Source organism: Nothoprocta perdicaria, unplaced genomic scaffold (genome assembly GCF_003342845.1).
Source record: "Nothoprocta perdicaria isolate Ctin4 unplaced genomic scaffold, notPer1 scaffold_23, whole genome shotgun sequence".
In the NCBI taxonomy this organism is placed as follows: Eukaryota; Metazoa; Chordata; class Aves; order Tinamiformes; family Tinamidae; genus Nothoprocta; species Nothoprocta perdicaria.
Genome location: NW_020455455.1, coordinates 5,210,017 through 5,228,087, shown reverse-complemented (window position 1 = coordinate 5,228,087; position 18,071 = coordinate 5,210,017). Strand labels below are relative to the sequence as shown.

The following is an 18,071-nucleotide window of genomic DNA, read 5'->3' as shown; positions in this document are numbered from 1 at the left end:
TAATTCCACACCCTCATTACAGACCAAGTTCTAAAACAAAATTTGAAAACTGTATGGCAAAGAAAAAGACAAAACCTGGCTTAGTCTTGATGAATCTGGTAAAAATTGACTACTAGTCATTTTAACCACCCTCTTCCACAATTCCATTTCACAGATCTGAAACAATGTACAAAAGGGCCCTTATGCATATCAAAGGCACTACCTCACAAAGCAAAAAGAAAAAAAAAATACTAAAACTTTGCAGAGGTTTTCCTGGGATTGTACAAATTACACGACCAGAACAACCGCTGCCACTGCTGTAGAGGACACGAACCCAATGATGATTCTGCTCCTTCAGGCAACAGCCGTTTCAGTCACACTCCACAGGTCTTAYTTCCTTATTGAATCCTAACAGGATCAGCTGACACCAGTCGTGCTCAATTTGTGTGCACACAATATAGACCAGTGGTTTTGACCCAACACTGTTTGCAATATTTGAGGAAACCAGTCGGCTTTAAGCACCTGGCACATCCACTATCTTCCCACACATCACTCCAACTTTTCAGAGCTGTTTTAAAGCAGAACACATCAAATGGCTCCAGTGGATCATTTACTACAACACGATATCCACTTCACAGACAAACTGAGAAAAGATGCGGTTGAAGAGCAGAGAAAAAGTAAAGCATGATTGACTTGGCAAAATGGATCTCAAATACGTACGTGTTGAGCAACTCAAGAATATATCTAAAGGAAAGTCGAGAGAAAAAACACAGAGAAAACTCTGCCTGCAAGTATGGCCAGCCATTGTGGGGAATGGGTACAGGATCCTTAGAGGGATTCAGCTGCTCCAGGACCTGGATGGGTAACGCTCTGGCCATCTGGAGCTGCCCTTATCAGAGCTTTTCACATYACACAGTGATCAAAGAGGGTGTTACTGGTTACCAGAAAGGAACAGAGAACAAAACCTCACTCTGCTACACCTACAGCGCTACCTACTAATGCAAGATCTACCTACAGTTCCCAAAAGAGGAAAAAATAGCACTAAGAGGAGTACAGAACAAGACAACAAGGATACAGTATGAAGAACCAATTTAATGGTCTGAAGAGTCAGTTAGGGGACATGACAGAACTATATCAAATATGAATACTGTAAATACGCTATTTAATGACTCTMTTTTCAAGTAAGAGTCAAAACATGATCAGCAACAGTTTTAGAGACTAAGAGCCTAATCATACATACAACGCACAAAGCCATGAGATGCACTTGTTGCATGCTCTGGATGCCACCAGTATCACTGACTTCAAAATTAGACAAGTTCATGGAAGAGATGGATTCATGAAGAGATCACCGAGAGTGTCCTGCTTCTCCCACCTTTTTTGAAAGAGCTCATACATGTACATTACTGAAGACCAATATTAGACCTACCTCCTACTCTAGATGACTAATAGACCTCCTTCCAGATCCTCCCCCAGCCTCAGTTAAGAGCAGGAAAAGATCTGCTCCCCACCACGACTCCCTCCTCCACCCCATAAATCAGTGGAAGGGGGATGAAAAGAGAGGTGTTTTGTCCTGGGAGGAAAAAAGAGCTTCTGTCCGGGCTCCTGGTGTAACTGTATCTAGTTGTAGCTACTTGTTTCCTGACTTCTCTGCACTGAAGTATGTTCCCAGACACCTACTTTTCTCCTACAATTCACAGCCAAGCTACTGAACCCTGACATGTCAGAATGTCAAGAAAGTTGAGGGATGGTGAACAGTGACCATAGATTTTTTGGCACATATATGTTCTACCTCACAATCTTCTTTTGTACCCCTTCACATTTCCTTTATTTCCCACCTCTGCTGCTGCGTGCGCTTTCCTCCTTCACAGCTGAATCCTTCCTCACCCGCTAGGATGTTTTCTAAAGCACCGGATTTCTTAAAATCGAGGCCAGCAGCAGGTGCCTTCCCTCTCAGCCCACCCCACCTTAAGTTTGTTTCAAAGCACATCAGACCTGACCACGTATCCGCAGCTACACCCAAATCACCACTCCTTGTTCTGCTCATTACCTGTTTTTAAGGGAATTGGTTTCACACACAAAACTAAGGGCAAATTCTAAGCTTACCACCAATCCTACATCCAAAACAACAACAAAAATATCTCCTGATTTTAGCTACAAAAGTGCCAGCAGTAAATGAGATTAAAGACTTTTGATTAGAAAGCGAGGGTGTTATAACTACTGCACTCCCTTTTTTAATCTGCATTGACATTCACATTTGAAATCAAACTATATTCATGATTTATGGTTTTGTTTTGTTTCAAAAGCTAGAAGGGAAGCAAATAAGCTTAACTTGGAAGCTCTAGTCATCCCTATCAGGAAAATACTCTCATAAACGTGCAAAACAAATAAGCAAAGGCACATAAAAAAAAAAAAAAAGCACATAAAACTATGTGAAGTCCAAGGGCTGTGATGACAGGAGGACTCATGCAAAATGCCCAGGCCCACGCTGTTCAGCTCCTTTTGCTTTCACTAGAGCCGCGGGCCCCCGCTCAGCACAAGCGTCTGGAACGTTGTGCCTCTGGAGGCACAACAACATCCAGCTTTTGCTAAGCATTTCAACAGGACATGGCCTGTGCATGGCACCAGCGGCTCAGACACAGGCACCACATCCAGCTATCCCGGACACTCCTGAAAAAAATACTGTTTGAGTAATCTTCTGAAAATACGTTGCTGTCTCATCTATGTCAACTTTCTGAATCTTATTCGCATAGGAAGACTGTCTGGAGATGAGCTCACATCMGGTGTATCAGTATCACAGTGTTCTATGTCTTTAAGCAAATAGCTAAAATAGCTACAGCTAAAAGCACTGGGATATACTGTCACTGAGCACAGCTAAGAGACAAATCATGACATCCAGGCAGGTATTACCTTTTATAATCTCCTTTTTTAAAAAACAAAAAAACCTGCCTAAATACAAACGTTACTGAACTCAAAGTCACAACTGCAAAGCATAAGAACAATTCTGTTCCTGCCACTTTAACCAGGACACTGGTTTGTCAGCAGCCCCAGTGACAGGAGGGCAGCAGAGGGCTGCCTCATTCCAAGGGTTCAGCAGAGTTTGGGACACACAAAGTTTGTCCTGGACCAGTTTAAAGGCCAAATATTTTACAATAGCTACCACAACAGTTCCTTCTTTTCCTTCTTCCCCCCCACCTTTTTTTTTTTACCCTGTAAAAGTTATCTCAGAAATTATTATGATAATCAACAGGCATCAGAGCCTATCCTTATATGGGATTTCCTCATCCCAAACTTAATCCTGAAACAACCTTCACTCAGTCTAAATTCTGACACTGCAAGCTGTTCACAACAAATAAATTCCCCAATTCAAAAGCAAAGTACATTTACTTGAGATTAAAAACCTTAATGCAACAATAGCATCCCTGAAGGAGGGGGGAAAAAAAAAAAGTAACTACATGAACTGTGGGACAGTCTTCAGTTGCTCAACAATATGCTCAACATATCAATGGTACCAATGTATACACATCTTTTATTATTTTTCACCTATATTTGCCGTTTAAACAGACCTGAAAGTCCGTAACAACTGGAAAGCTGAGTGGAGAGAGGGGAGCATCCCCAAACCCGCTGCTCCTCCCAGAGTCGGACGCTTCTGCCCCCCAACACTTTTCCCGTTCTCATGCCACCTCTAACRGACTCCATGGAGTTAAAGGGCTGTCTTGCACCGACTCACAAGGACTGCTGTGCTGCAGYAAATTGACTCCAGGTGCTGAAGAGCATTCACACACCAAAAGGTGTATGTGTGTTTAGATATATATTATTTATTTATTTTTACTTGAACAGAATGATGTAAAACAAAGGGGGGKTTGTCTTGTTTGCTAAGGCTCATTTTTAAGGCGCTGCAGCACTAACAGCTGCAGTGAACAAGCCCCACCTGGATCCCCCTTCACCTTCCACGTGCAGCGAGAACCGCATTTCAGGAAGATCTACTTGACCTTCAGCAAAGGCACCTCTAAAGCAAACATCAAGTTCCTCAACAAAGATACCTGATACGAGAGAAATCTTAATTGTTTCAGAATGTTTCCTCACTTCTCCCTCTCAGTCCTTTTTAAATTCTATGCTTTAAACTCTTATGTTTTTGGAAAGAGAGCCAAGAGATCAAATACARAACTCTAAGTTCCAGTACCTTTTCCTAACTGCCCCAAGCCTTTCTTGATACAATACTGCTAACACCACAGACCTTCACTCCAGGTATGTGCAGGGAATCARCTCCTGGCAAAGCAGCCAGGAATCTTCTACTGTCGCAGGCAACACTGYGAGCAAAACTGCCAGCTCCATCTCATTCACAGACTGTAGTTCACCCCTATCTAAAATAAGGGAGTTCGTATGAAGAACTCAAACCAAACCTCAAATATATACACAAGGCACCTTGTGGGCTGGCAGGTCAAATATAACCTTAAAAAAGATAGACTTTCTTTGAAAGCCTCCCAGAAGGAAAGATTTAGAGCTGAATTGGAAAAATCAGTGTACAGTAACTCAACCCTTAAGCCCCCAAACGCATTTTCTCCTCTCTCTACCAGTATAAGTCTAATAATGCACAACATACAGCTATTTATGTTTCACAAAGATTATATTTTGATGTCAACTTTGCAAATAATTCTGGGCAAAAAAACCCAGTATGTCTGGAACTTATTTTAATCTTTATTAAATTTTAATTTGGACAGAAGATTTAAAAACTTGAATAAAAACAGAACTTAAACAGCTGCTTAAAAAACCCCACTTTTCTCCTAAAATAAATCGTTGTTACAAATTTATTTTGTGTGTTTTTAGATGAAAGATGCAAAGGAGACCTCAAGAACACCACACATTTCCCTTCCATGTCCGTATGTTGTTTTCTGGGGTTCATATGGGATTTCTGTCCTCTTTATTTTTCCCACATATTCCAGAGATACTTTATGTACGCAACCAACTTAAAGACACCACTCGCTGTTGCTTATCAGGGCTTGAAAGTAACACCATCCCCTTGATGTGTAGATAGAGATCTACTGAAGGATTTCAAAGGCAACGACAGTTGAATGCCACAATTCACAGCTCSATTTGGGAACCCATCTTCCCGAGCGCAGCCTCCCTAACCTCCCTTTCACCCGCCAGGCCCTTGGGCTGTCAGGCAGCAGCACCGAGCAGCGGAGCAGGAAAGGCCCCGCTCATGCAGGCTGCCCAGCATGAACCGGCCTAAGCAGCTTAACACACAACTCCTACCTCCGTTCCCAGAACTTATCTTCCCTCCTTTGGGAAATGTTATCACTTCAGGAAGTCCTTACTTCTATTGGCACTTTAAAAACTATTCTTACGATTTTTGAGAAAACAAAATTTTTAAGCTTTTTCTTTTTAAAATGGAAGTTTTCCACCCCAATCTCCAAGAGTCCCCAGAGTCCCGCAGCATCCACAGGAGAGCAGAGCTACACGGAATGCACAAGAAGCCCCTTCCCGGGAAAGCCGGGCAGTCCACAGACTTAAATCCTAGCAAGACCAAACAATTCTCACCTTCAGCAGCCTAATCAATAGGTAGCCTAATAGGTAACCAATTGTGCACTGATATTTTTATTTTTCCAACAAGAACTTGGTTTTACAGAACATGCAGTATTCTTCACTATGTAATTATGGACAGTAAATTCTGGACCAAGAATATTAACTCCGTGTGGGTAACAGTTGCAATCACATTGCTTTTTAACATTTTTTTTTTTTTACACACAGAAACATTCTTAAATCAAGGTTTATCAAAGAACTCAAGATTCCCTTTGAAAAGAGTATTCTTTAAAATCTTGATCACAGTATGACTCAACTTTCCAGTATTTATAAGAAAGTGAACATCAAAATTAATTACAGAACTCTACTAATGTATGATATAATTTCAAGTAATGCAACTTTYCTATCCCTTTGCATTTCTTAATGGAATATCAGAGGGATGACATTAGCCTTTTTTTCCCAACAACACCCCAGTGAGTCCATGTTTGGTTCTCTGTCATTATTCTGAAGTTCTTCACGGATGTTGTTCTCAAAACGCATCTCTCCAGGTGCATTGTTTGGCATTTATTGGCATAAAATTATTTATTAGTCAAGGAATTACTACTTGTTACATCCAACCACATTTCTACATTTGTGTCTTCAATCGAAGCGAAGCACAGAACTGTGTTAGATTCATAAATCACAGAGGCAAAAAAGAATCTGTGATCATGATGTGAAACTCAGCTGTGAAGCTTCACTGAATCAAACCTTGCCTTCAAACCCAAYCAAAGCATCTGACTAAAGCACATCTTTCAGAAAAAGTACTACATGGAAATGCTCAGAGCCATTATTGGCAGCTATACTTTGATCATGTTACACCTTTTCTGTGAGGTTAAGTATCAGTATAGAATTTAAGCTTTGTTCCCTATATGACAGACACAGTCAGACAAACTCAGTCCTTAACCCTTCTACAGTAACAGAGTTTTTCCAGTTTCTGAATCCTTCTCATGGCTCTCGAATCCCCTACAGTTCACCAAGACCCTGTGTGTAGAGGAGGTACCAGCACTAGACACAACAGTGGAAGAGCAGATGCCTTCAGAGCTCCCTTCCCCACGTGTTCATGGCTTTGCTCTGCAWAAACCCAAAGCTTTCAAGGCCCCAGCTCCACACTGAAAGCTCAGATCTAACTGRTTATTCATCAACACCCCTCGCAGCCCTTCCTTCCCCTCAGAAAAGGCTCCCTAGTCTGCATGTACAGATCACTCTCTCTSAGGAATAGTCTTTTCATTTAGCTATAATAAAAGGCAAACTATTAGTTTGTATCGTGTACCAAGATATCTATTTCACTCCATTCTCATACCCATAAACTTGCAGATATCATAGAATCTTCCACAAAACAGCATCAAGGTGACAATTGTTGCACAAGGACCACACAACCCCAAAACACTGCATCTGATTCAATAATTCCGTGATTAAAATGAATTTTAAGACTTACCAGTTTAGTATATTCAGTGTAATGGCTTGTTGCTTTTCTTTCATTAAAGGTTTTAAATTAAAATGTCATGTTCTACCAATTTACATAATTTACATTATTTGTAGATGTCCATTGAACTATTACCATTATAATAATTTTTTAAAAGTGTAAAAAAAAAAAAAAAAGGCAATCTAATAGGAGTTAGTTGCCACAAGCCAAACTAACCATCATTACTCATCTTCATCTCTCTTAATATCTATCTTTCTTGCATCAGATACACCCCAGCTCCCTAACACCAGCTTTCTGCTAGTCCCCTACAACTTCTCTAGTTTTAAAGACCCACTGAAAATTAACATGTGACATTTTGAAAGTGTGTGAATGTGAGATACTTATTATCAGGAAATGCCAGTTTACTACTTCTAGCTGTCACTGCTGATATCACCTATTTTAGTTAACACTTGGGGTGCAGGAGGAACCTATTTCATGATAATCCCTGTCTTCATAAGCTTCCACTGCTCCATTTAATTTCTCCCCAAATATTTGATATACACTCCCATGTTTTCCACGGGATCAAATCATTTTATCTAGTAATGGACCGACACCATTTCCGTGGAGCTTAAAAACACGAAAACATTCTCCCGGACTAGACTTTTGCCCGGGGGTTTCCTACAGAGTCTGCTTGTCCTCCCAGTTCCTTCATAGCTACAAGTAGAAATTCCTCTTTTCCATTCCCACTCTCCTGGAGCACAAAGCGGCTCTTTAAACACCGCAGGGCTTCTCGGCCTGCTTCTGCTTTGGGGGCACCAAGGAGATAAACGTAACAGTCCAAATGGTTGCAGAGATGTCCGACTAAATCCCTTCTCCCATTAGATTCAGCTTGCAAGTAAACCAAAGGCCACAGAGGCTAAATAAAACACCATAAACCAAAGACTTGCCAGGAGCTCAGAAAGATGCGAAGTCTCCAGGAGCCCCACTTCCCACAGCTGCTCTAGCAGGAGCTCAGACAGCTGCTGTTTGATATATTGGTGTTTATATCGATGGACAGGAGCACTGATCGGGTAGAGGGCAAGTTTGGTGCAGAGATGGGACGTGCCAAAGAAAATGAGACGCTGCCGTGGCTGCGACCACGGAAAGGATTCCGGGAAAGAGGCAGGGTTGGGATTTGGCAAGCACAGCCTAATCACCTGCCGACCATTTGAGTTCTATTCAATCTTTTCTAGATGGGAAGGAGGGGGCAGGAATTTCTGCGTTAAGATTTTTGCAGCATTTTAAATGTGTTTTAAATAAATACTTACAGGGGAACAAAATTAACCATGTAAAAATTAAAATACTGAAGCACAYGAGTCCTTGAAGGCCATATGCCTATGAGGTTGCACTATACAATTTGTTGTACACTTGACACCAAGAACTCAACCAGAAAGGACAGGCAGAGGGTTGTTCCTCTACGGTTKGGCACTTTATTTCTTCAGCATGAAGTGCCCACACTGAACTTGAGAACTGTGCACAAAACTTAACTGCTGTGAAACACAGATTTAACTTTGCCCTCTGAAATTTAATATCTTTTCATTTTACCTTGCTGCTTTATTTCACAGCAGTTAAAAGGCATCATTATGGACATAAAATAATTTTTTACCCCCTATTGCTTTGGGACACAAGTTCTCAGACAGTTCTTTCACAGGAACATAACCTAAACAATCCAAGTGCAAAGCCTATATGAACTGCTCGATCGAAAGACAGTACTTATGGAAAATTATTTATCATAACTAGATTTTTCTTCTCCCCACCATGCTGTTAGTCCTTGTTCTACCACWGAAATAAAGGAGGAGTTGATCTCGGGAGGTGTTACCAGCACAGGTCAGCTACAAGACATGGTGCTGCTCCTTTCTGCTCACCTTTGGCTGCAGGCAGCCTGCTGTTCTTTAATGAGCATGGCTGAGAAAAGAGGAAACCTTCAGCAGGAAGGATTGCTGCTGAACAGGCCTTCGGGCTACGAGTCCTTGAAGGTTTTTCTCCAAAAGGACACCAAGAAGGAGATCAACTCTGAGCACAGCTATTGTGATACCTGAAAAGCTGTGAACCTCTTTAAAACTGCAGAGTTCAGAAGAAAACTTCCCTTCCCCTATTAAAACATTCCTGGAGCAATTTCAGGATCCAAAACAGCTGCRTGTTTTAGTACATGCCAAACAGGCAAAATCCATTTGGGGGAATCCAGGACCATCTTTACAGAAGTCTCATTGACATCTGGTTTACACAGCATTAGACCACAGATTCACAGGACTTGCGAACTTACGCCAGAAAAATAAGTACAGGTTGCCAATAAACTGTTATTGGCTAAAGTAGCTCTACTTTCMCAGGAATACAGGTCCTATAAAACATTAATTTAATACAAAAATTCCTTTACACCATACCAACTTTCTAAATCACTTTTTCACTCCCTTGGATACACTATTACTACTCATGGTGCATCTCTGACCATACCAAGCAGAGCACAAATTCTGCGGAGCAAACATCTAGAGGGGAGCAATCCTTGCAGAGGGAGAGCAGGATGCACTCACTCTGAATGTAAGTTCTATGTGTATAAATTGTGCATGATGAAGCTATATCACTTTTCTTCTTTTTTTTTCCATACAGTATCTAATTTCAACACCAAGCAGGAACCAGAACATCACACAACTGCAAGCGAACATCTTCACAGCCTCACTCAGTGAATGGATTTTCAAGAGAATGGAAAGTCACAATTTCTTCAAGATGATTACAGTTAAGGAGAGATTAACAAAATCATTGAGAAGCTGATACTTAAAAACCAATCAAGTCTTGAAAAGGTGCCTCAAAAGTTTTATTGAGTACTGACTCATTCCTGATCCTGATGTGCTGAAATAATGAGGCAACTCCAAATTCAGCCAGTAAAAAAAATGTATTTTGATTTCCCATTTATTTTCTTTTACTATTTACATGTAACAGAGAAAAATCTCCATATGAACCTGATATGCTTCCTATACTTAAATGCTTCCAATATATGGATATTCATAAACTTTGACTCATTCAAGTAACATTAAATGTCCACAATAATAAACTGACTGTTAAACCCAAAACATGCTTATGATGAGGTGAGGAAAAAAGCGCTACCATAACAAGGAAGGATAAATGGGGAGAAAAGTATGTTAAAACAAAACGCCCAGGTTCAAACAGAGGTTTGCAGCTGATTTTAGATCTCATACTTAAAAGAAGCAACTTCCAACCTGTAATTTATTCAATTAACTCTTCAGAACCATCTGAGTAGATCACAGCTTCATGTGACAGATCAAACTCTAGTTTTCCAAATAACTCACACAGAGACAGCTGAAGATGTCGGGTGAATATTGTGATGAACAAAAAAGCAGAACAAGTCTTACATGGTGTTTCCATCCATGTATTCTAAAGCTTTTACAAAGATGATCAACATCGCCTGCACATTATAGATGGAAGAGCGAGGTGTATGAGGAGGAGCAGGAGAGCAAGGTGGAAGCGGCGAGGAGGAGCCCTGGGCTCAGTGCTGACAAGACCAGAAAGTTGAGGCCAAACAGAAGGGGGAACCGCGGGTCATTTGCTTCCAGCAACGCTCCTGCAGTTCCATCTGTTACCACAACTCTGACAAAACACTGCCCATCTCAACGGGATCATATTGGGATGGGAAGCTGTACACTGGAAGATCCAGAATCCTCATCTAAAGCTGCTAGAGGGCATTTTGCTGGATAAGAAAACCAAGATAGCATGTTTTTCAATTTTGGAAATCCTAGTTTCCTCTCCACTGTCTGAAACAGTTTCTCCCTATTGATTCCTATGGAAAAGAAATCTTTTGAATCTAGCTTCCACCGCTTCTATCATTATTTCTCCCTAAAATCAGARATCTACCTATATTCTGTGTATTTGTTAAACAACGAGCTTCTGAGATTAGGCACACTTTTTAAGTACAAGCTTTGTTTTGAAAGAAATACAGAGCTTCTCTTTTGGAAATATGTATTATTCCATAAAGTATGCATTGCTAAAAAGCTGAACACCGTGCAAATATGGAATATACAAGCATAAATTTCTGCCCACAACTAAAATTCAAGCTCTATTTCTCCTTCTTCCTCAAAAAAAAATTCCAAATTTATGCAAAATAATTATTAACTACTTTGCATAATATTTTTAAAACCAAACACAAAAATACCTAGAAGGAAACGTTGCAGCCTTGGACAGCATTCTGCATGGCCATTCCACAGACAGGGTTACCAAAACCAGAAAGCCCCTCAACAGCCCAAATTGCAAACACATTTAGCACAGAGGAAGAACAAACCAGCCAATTTCAGTTGCGAAAAGCACACAAAAACATGAAATCATCACCCCGTTGCAGAGAGGATCAGATTCAAATCATCCTGTTAAATGTTTTGACTGATAATTAAAAATCAGTTTAGAGAAATTAATTTAGGTCTAAAAAAATAATTGAGGGACACTAGTGAGTGTTGACATGCTTGAGCACCGATTTTGTTCTCTATATGTAACCAAGCATAAAGCCTCTACAGCCTGATACACTACTGGGCATTTTAGCTAACTCATTTCCAAAGGACCCTGCTTTTACAGCAGGTATCTTCTCCCCTCCAGCCTCGAAAAGCTGCATTTACATTGAACATAGACTCATGAGGCTACAACACCCAACTACCRACTAACTGCAGCTGAATATGGAGCTGAACTTACTCTTACAATAGTCTTATTACATGCAACAAAACTTATTCTTGTAACACTCATATGCTGCTTTTGACTGTTCCCTGAGACCACTTTTGAGATATTTAACGTAATACTCTGTTCCTGAAAAGCTTATTCAGAACTAAGGCTAAAATAACAAAGGTATCTTTGCAGATAAGAAAACAAATCCAATGAAGGCCTACCTGAACCCACTGGAGATGAGCCAACACTAAGACTTTGTAAACTTCCATTCCTGAGCAAAGTTGGAGATTTTTGAAGGCCAGAGCTTGTCACACTTCCTGCAGCAGAAGCCACAGATGAAGTTGGGGAAGCAGAAGAAACTGAAAGATGGGAAATACTTTCTTGACTTTTGTTTCCTTTGGGTCTACCAGGCCCATGCTTACTCTGCTTATTTCCTTTCCGCTTCTTCTCTGTTACAGTTTCTTCTTCTATTCCAGAAGTTTGAGCTCGTTTGTATGCTGTAGAAGTAAGGCTTGAGTTACCTAAGTCTCCAGGTGAATTGTCAAAGTTTTTAGATTGTGAAACAGCTGAWGGGAGACCAATTAAGGAACTGAAACAATTGACACCCCCTTCTTGACTCCCAGTCTCTCCTTTATGTACATCTTTGGTTGATGAAGTCTGTTGGGAATGAGTGTAACTGTCACTTCGCAGATCTGTTTCAGTAAAACTCAAAAAATCCTGTGGAGACTGAACTGAACTTCCTGAAGATGACTTTATGCTCCCAGGAGTGCCCAAAAAGCTACCTAGAGGAACAAGAGAAAAAAAGTACAAAATGATTGATGATAAAGATTAATATCTTAGAAAACAAATTTAAATGCAGCTTAAAAGCGTTACTAAGAGGTACAGTGATAATGATAAAGTAGCTCGTTGCTTTTGTTCTGTTAGTTTGCTGATCTTTCCTCTGCCAGCTCCAATTCTCAGATTCACYATGTTTAGGGCATGAATTAAAAATATATAAAAGATGAAGAGTGACTTTTTTTTTCAGCACCTTTGATATCTCCAGTTCTGAAGCCATAACGGTGAGGGGAGCAGCAAACGCACCGAATCGCGCCTGGTTGCGGAGGTGCTCCACACAAGAGGCATTTCTCAAAAGAACAGGAGAGGAAGGGGTAAAACGCACAAAAGTGGCACTTTCAGGCTTCTTTGCACTGTCAGAGACCCACAAAGTCCCTTCGTGTTCTGTCTGCCACAGAATTACATCGCTTCGGTAATAGTTGGAAGGCGGTCACTTCAGCAAGGTGTTAGCACGTGCAGGACAGAAAAGGAGCCCTGCTCAGGGAGCACAGACACCGGTACCGCAGGTGGTGCCGACGCTGGTACTTTCACCGGAATTCAGTGGTTTTCCACAGGAACRCAAGGTCGACAGCCACGGCTCAATAGAGCCTGGATGACACAGAATCACAGAATGGTTGAGGTTGGAGGGAACATCTAGGGACCACCGAAGCCAACCCCCTGCTCCAACAGGGACACCCAGAGCACAGGGTGGCAGCCCAGTGGGTTTTGAACAAGTGCATCATCTGCTGGTAACCACAGTCTCTTTAACAGAGTAATCCTAAACATGACATTATACATAATTAGTTAGAATCTAAAAAACAGTTTGTTTTCTGAACCATTAAAAATAGTCCTTTAAAAATATATTATTTTATCATTAGTGCTCCATTAACCATTATTAATGATCTCATTAAGAATATATATAATTTGCTTTAGGACAGTAATTTAGAAACTCAAAAACATTTGTTTTGTATTTTAAATTAACTGTATTAATTTAAATCAGGGCAGCTTTAAAAGAAAGTCTAGGCATAATAAAGATTTATATTGTCATCTTCATCCRGCAAGATTCTTCTTTAAATGCAGGAATCCAGAAGACAATTTTCAAAGTTTTATTTGGAAACATAAGCTAACTAAAATTACTTCAGTATTTCAAATGTAAAGAAAAAAGACCTACACAAGCTTAAATGTATCCAGTGCATAATGGCAAGATAATTAAAACTCAGACAAAAACAAACCACAAAACCACAAAACAGAAAAGACAGCCAACTATTATGCTTTACTTACCACAATGAAAACTATTAAAAAACATATTCCTTTCTATAGAATCTGATTTGTTGATCTGTATTTCAAAATTAAACATTTTAGTAGTTTTTTCCTGTATTAAAAATATATATCTTTTCATTTTTATCTTGAATAAAATCATGACTAAGGATGCTCAACACAACTTGTTTYTGAAAGTGTCAGTAGGAATTTAATAGATTTTAGTATGTTCAAAACATCAGGCTTCTCACACCTGATAAATAAACTGAACGCACTTGTCATGGAACCACCTTCAGTTTCTGTATTTCAGTGACAAAACTTAAAATTGAGAACATTTAAGAACATGCTATACTTAACATCTTTGCATCTTGAAAAAACGTTTGAGAGTGTTTGCATACATTTTAAGATTTACGTAATTGCCAATCCAACTTTGTTCTAACACATACTAATTTTAAACCATTAGCATTAGACCTTTAAAGAAGTCTCAAAAGCTCTGTAGCCCCAGACTTCCTAGACTGAATTTTTACTCCAGAGCAATTTTTCATAACAGAAACTTTCTTTTTTCCAGCATTTAAAGAGAGCATCCTAAACAAAAGCATCAGTTTTGTCCTTTGCAGATGCAGGGTCTTGTTTATATAATGACGACAAATAACCCTTTTTCAAAGGATGAAACATAGTTTAAAGKCTTTCCAGTTTTAAAAATATGAGGTTTCTGCTTAATTCACATCAAAGCAGTAGCAGAATCACTGCGCAACATGTAGTACCTTGCTGGAAAGGACTAGCTGCAGCCACGGTTGTTCCCGGATTCCTTCCCGGCCCAGGCTTTCTTCCCCTCTGACCTGAGCTGTGACCTGCAGATTTCTTCCCTTTGCTCTCTGACCCTCTCGCCTCTGAGGAATCTTTCCCACTTGAAACGTGTGCAGAAACTTCCTGGAAATTTGCATTTGTGAACCGAGCTGTGGTGTCTTCCAACCGCTTCAAGGAGCCTGACATGGAGTTGTTGCTAGTGCTTGTGTATGTCTAGCATTTGGTAGGAGAAAGGAAATTAAAGAAACAGGTCACACACAAAAAATGTAAAAAACAATATATACTGCTAAGAGCTTTACAGCTGTTCAAGTTTCCATTGTAACAGAATTAAGATAGTTTACTTCAAAAGTTTATTTTAATCTCTACAAAGCCTAAGTCAGCTACTGTCACTTTTCAGCTCAGTACCAGTATCATGACATCATCTAAAGCAATTAGTGCTAGTGCAGATGGTGACATATCCACCACAGCTCAAATAAAATAAAGCTATTAGTTCTACTAAGCAAGAGGAGCAGTAATTATTACTGATTTTTTTTTTTTAAATATAAACCCAACAAAATAATGCACCCAGTTGGACAAACTTACAATGCATATTCTTTTTTACTTATTTTGCAATCCTACTTAAATCAGTAAAATTACAATGTACAAAATTCAGGACATACACATAAAGCTTTCCATACCTCAAGTTGAAAAGAACCATCTAATAAAACTTTCTATCTGAACAAGAGAATTCTTGAATGACAGCTGTCCCAAGAAGGCAGGTATTTTCAGTCAGGAAGATACTTGTATTAGTAAATATATATTGCTCTATATTAATATTTCATTGCACACTGGTTTCCCCATTTATGCCTAAAGAAGCTATGAATACTTCTAAAATATGTCACATGCTTTAAATATGTTCTCATACACTTTTAGGTTTAAAAATTTAGAATTTTTGTAGTCTTCTACATCCACAAATGTAGAAGACTTAAAAAGTAGCAACAGAAGTTACATAAAATGACATCTTAAATTGTCAACGTATATGATTAAAATGCACAAAATATGATTTTGTGGAAGAGGATGCTTAAAAATAACRTAAGTTTTGGTTGAAATCTTTATTTCAATAAAACTATAGCCAAGATCTGACTTCCAACGGATTCCTTGTTACATCCGCAGTTACACAGCCTCTATGTGCTAGTTACATACTATATTATTATTTCACTATTTTTTTTTCCCYAATGATAAATATTCCAAGTTCCTTTGTGGAAACCTAGCTCGGCTCTTAGGCAGCGCGGGGCAGCTGGCAGAGCCGGCCCAGAGCAGCAGACGCCCCGGTGCCTCCCTCGCCCCTCGGCTGCCACCCGCCCCAGCGCCCCGTGCGCCCCAGCGCCCTGGGCCTCGCTCGCCCTGCAAGTSTGTCAAAATGGGTCTTAATGGGTGAACCACAACTCCAAACAGGGGCACAGTAAATAAATAAATATAATATATATATAAATATATAAAATATATATACTTACATTTTTATTATATATATTTTATATATTTTTGTGTGTGTGTAAATTTATATATTTATATATTTATATATTTATATATTTATATATTTATATATTTATATATTTATATATTTATATATTTATATATTTATATATTTATATAACTGGGCAGACAGGCACACTGCTTTTTCCACCATCATTCAGGAAGCCATGTAAACGAACATAATTGTTTCCTAATTTTCATCATGGCAAATACAGTTGGGATAGAAGGATTTTCATATCAGAAGAAATAAAATTAAAGCAAAATCAGGAAAAGGGAAATACTATATTTTTATTGCTGTATTATTCTCAAAGTAGCTACTAAAATAGTCTTTTGATTGTATAAAACTTCTTAGACAAAAAAAATACTGATTAAACCTGTAAGRTATGCATCTGTTCAAACAAGTTTAGCTGTTTTCTGACTCCTTACAGGAAAGAATTGAACATAATATCTAATTTTTCTCTGCTGAGACCACACAAACACATGCCTCAATAGTCTGTTGAGAATACACCCAGTTTTGCTCTTGCTTTMCTGGGATAGCAGCTGAATTTACGCCTAGAGCAGAATGTTTCCTCGCCTTTACATGGCGCTTTGTACACCTGGCAGAAAAGCTAGCCACATTTTAAATTAAAACAGCCATGATATTCATACAGAAAGTATTACTTGCCAGTTGCAAGTGCTCACAGACAATTTAATACACAAGCTTTTAGGAAGATGAAATATTCCATCTATTTGCTCACTGCACTGTATGAACTGCTCAGAGGACGGTTCTATCTCTTCAAGAAGGGGAGAATCAGCAGCTTCTTTAAAAACAGTTTCCATGCAAACTGCTCTACTGCACTATTAGCCTGGGTGGGTGTTGGTTTGGTTTTTGTTTCGTTTTACTGTTAGTCTCCACTGCTTTGATCTGTTTTATTGCTCCACGCAAGTTAAGGAGGATGCCCCCTTCCAGAGCCCAACACACAGGCACACACAAATTACTCCAAARGCAGCCAAGTAATTCCTGAAGCTCCAGATTCAAGCTGGTTTTAGAAGAGCAGAACAGGCCGAGGTAGGAAYCCCGAGGTCGGCTCTTCCGACACTTCCTCATTAGCCTGGGCTCTTCCTGAGTCTCTCCATCCCACTCACAGGAAACCTACGTGACCCAGCGGGGTTAAAAGCCGCGTAGAGACCAAGTTCCTACGCTCCTCAAAACCCGGCTGGCTCGCCGTGGGGTGTAACGCTGCAGCCCAAATGACTCTGGTTATCCTAAAGCTCTAAGCTAAGACTTTATTATGTAATTCTGAGCAGGTCCACAAGTAACAATGTCTCCACATTAACATTAAGCTAAGAAATAAGAAATACATTTCACATTTCCACACTGTTCCATTATTGCTTCTCTTTTCTTCCTAGAGCAAATAAGTCAAACCATAGCAGCTAGGCAAAAAACAACCTCTCAGTACAACAGTGTGAGCAGGAAAAAAAAGAAAAAACAAACTGCATCATTTTGAACAGGTACAAAGTACCTGTAAAGTATCCAGTATTATGGAAAGATGTCATATAGCCTATATAAAATCMAAAAAAAAAAATTTCTGGGGGGAGAGGGTGGGGAAGGAGGGTGGAAGAACTTATTTTAATTTGCCTACCTAAAAAGGAAGGCAAAATACAGCCCTTCAAACTGTAGGTATAGCTCCACTGAAACTGCAGGAAAAACACAGTGTGGATTATTCTGAATCACAGTGAAGGAGGGAAATCATGTTAARTCTGTTAAAAGTATCAAGTTTAAAATAATATGCCTCAATCACGACACGGGTACCAGCTTCTAATTAACATGGAGCCAATTCTGAGTTTAACAGTTATCTTTTTGACCTACTGGAAAGTCAGGCTCGCTTGACTTCCAGGGGAAACTGATGTGTCACTTGACCTGAGCTAAGGAGCAGTAATTCAAATGTGGGTCACCCGAACAAAGGGTTCTCAGATATGCAATTACCTGGAATAAAACCAGCTTCTCCCAGGATCTGCAACTGCTCCTCTCATTCAACACCTTCCTCAACTCCTACCCACTCAGTTG

The 18,071-nt window shown here is 39.7% G+C and overlaps 1 protein-coding gene across 2 annotated transcripts in view; it reads right to left on the bottom strand.

Annotated features, from left to right (window-relative positions):
* Positions 1-18,071, bottom strand: part of MLLT10 (MLLT10, histone lysine methyltransferase DOT1L cofactor) — a 104,208-nt gene that overhangs the window by 36,745 nt on the left and 49,392 nt on the right. For both annotated transcript variants that reach the window (XM_026039445.1, XM_026039446.1), the window contains exons 9-10: positions 14,470-14,725; positions 11,857-12,417 (exon numbers count right to left, since the gene is read on the bottom strand). In XM_026039445.1, coding sequence (XP_025895230.1) covers positions 11,857-12,417; positions 14,470-14,725 — 817 coding nt within the window. The remainder of the gene's footprint in view (positions 1-11,856; positions 12,418-14,469; positions 14,726-18,071) is intronic.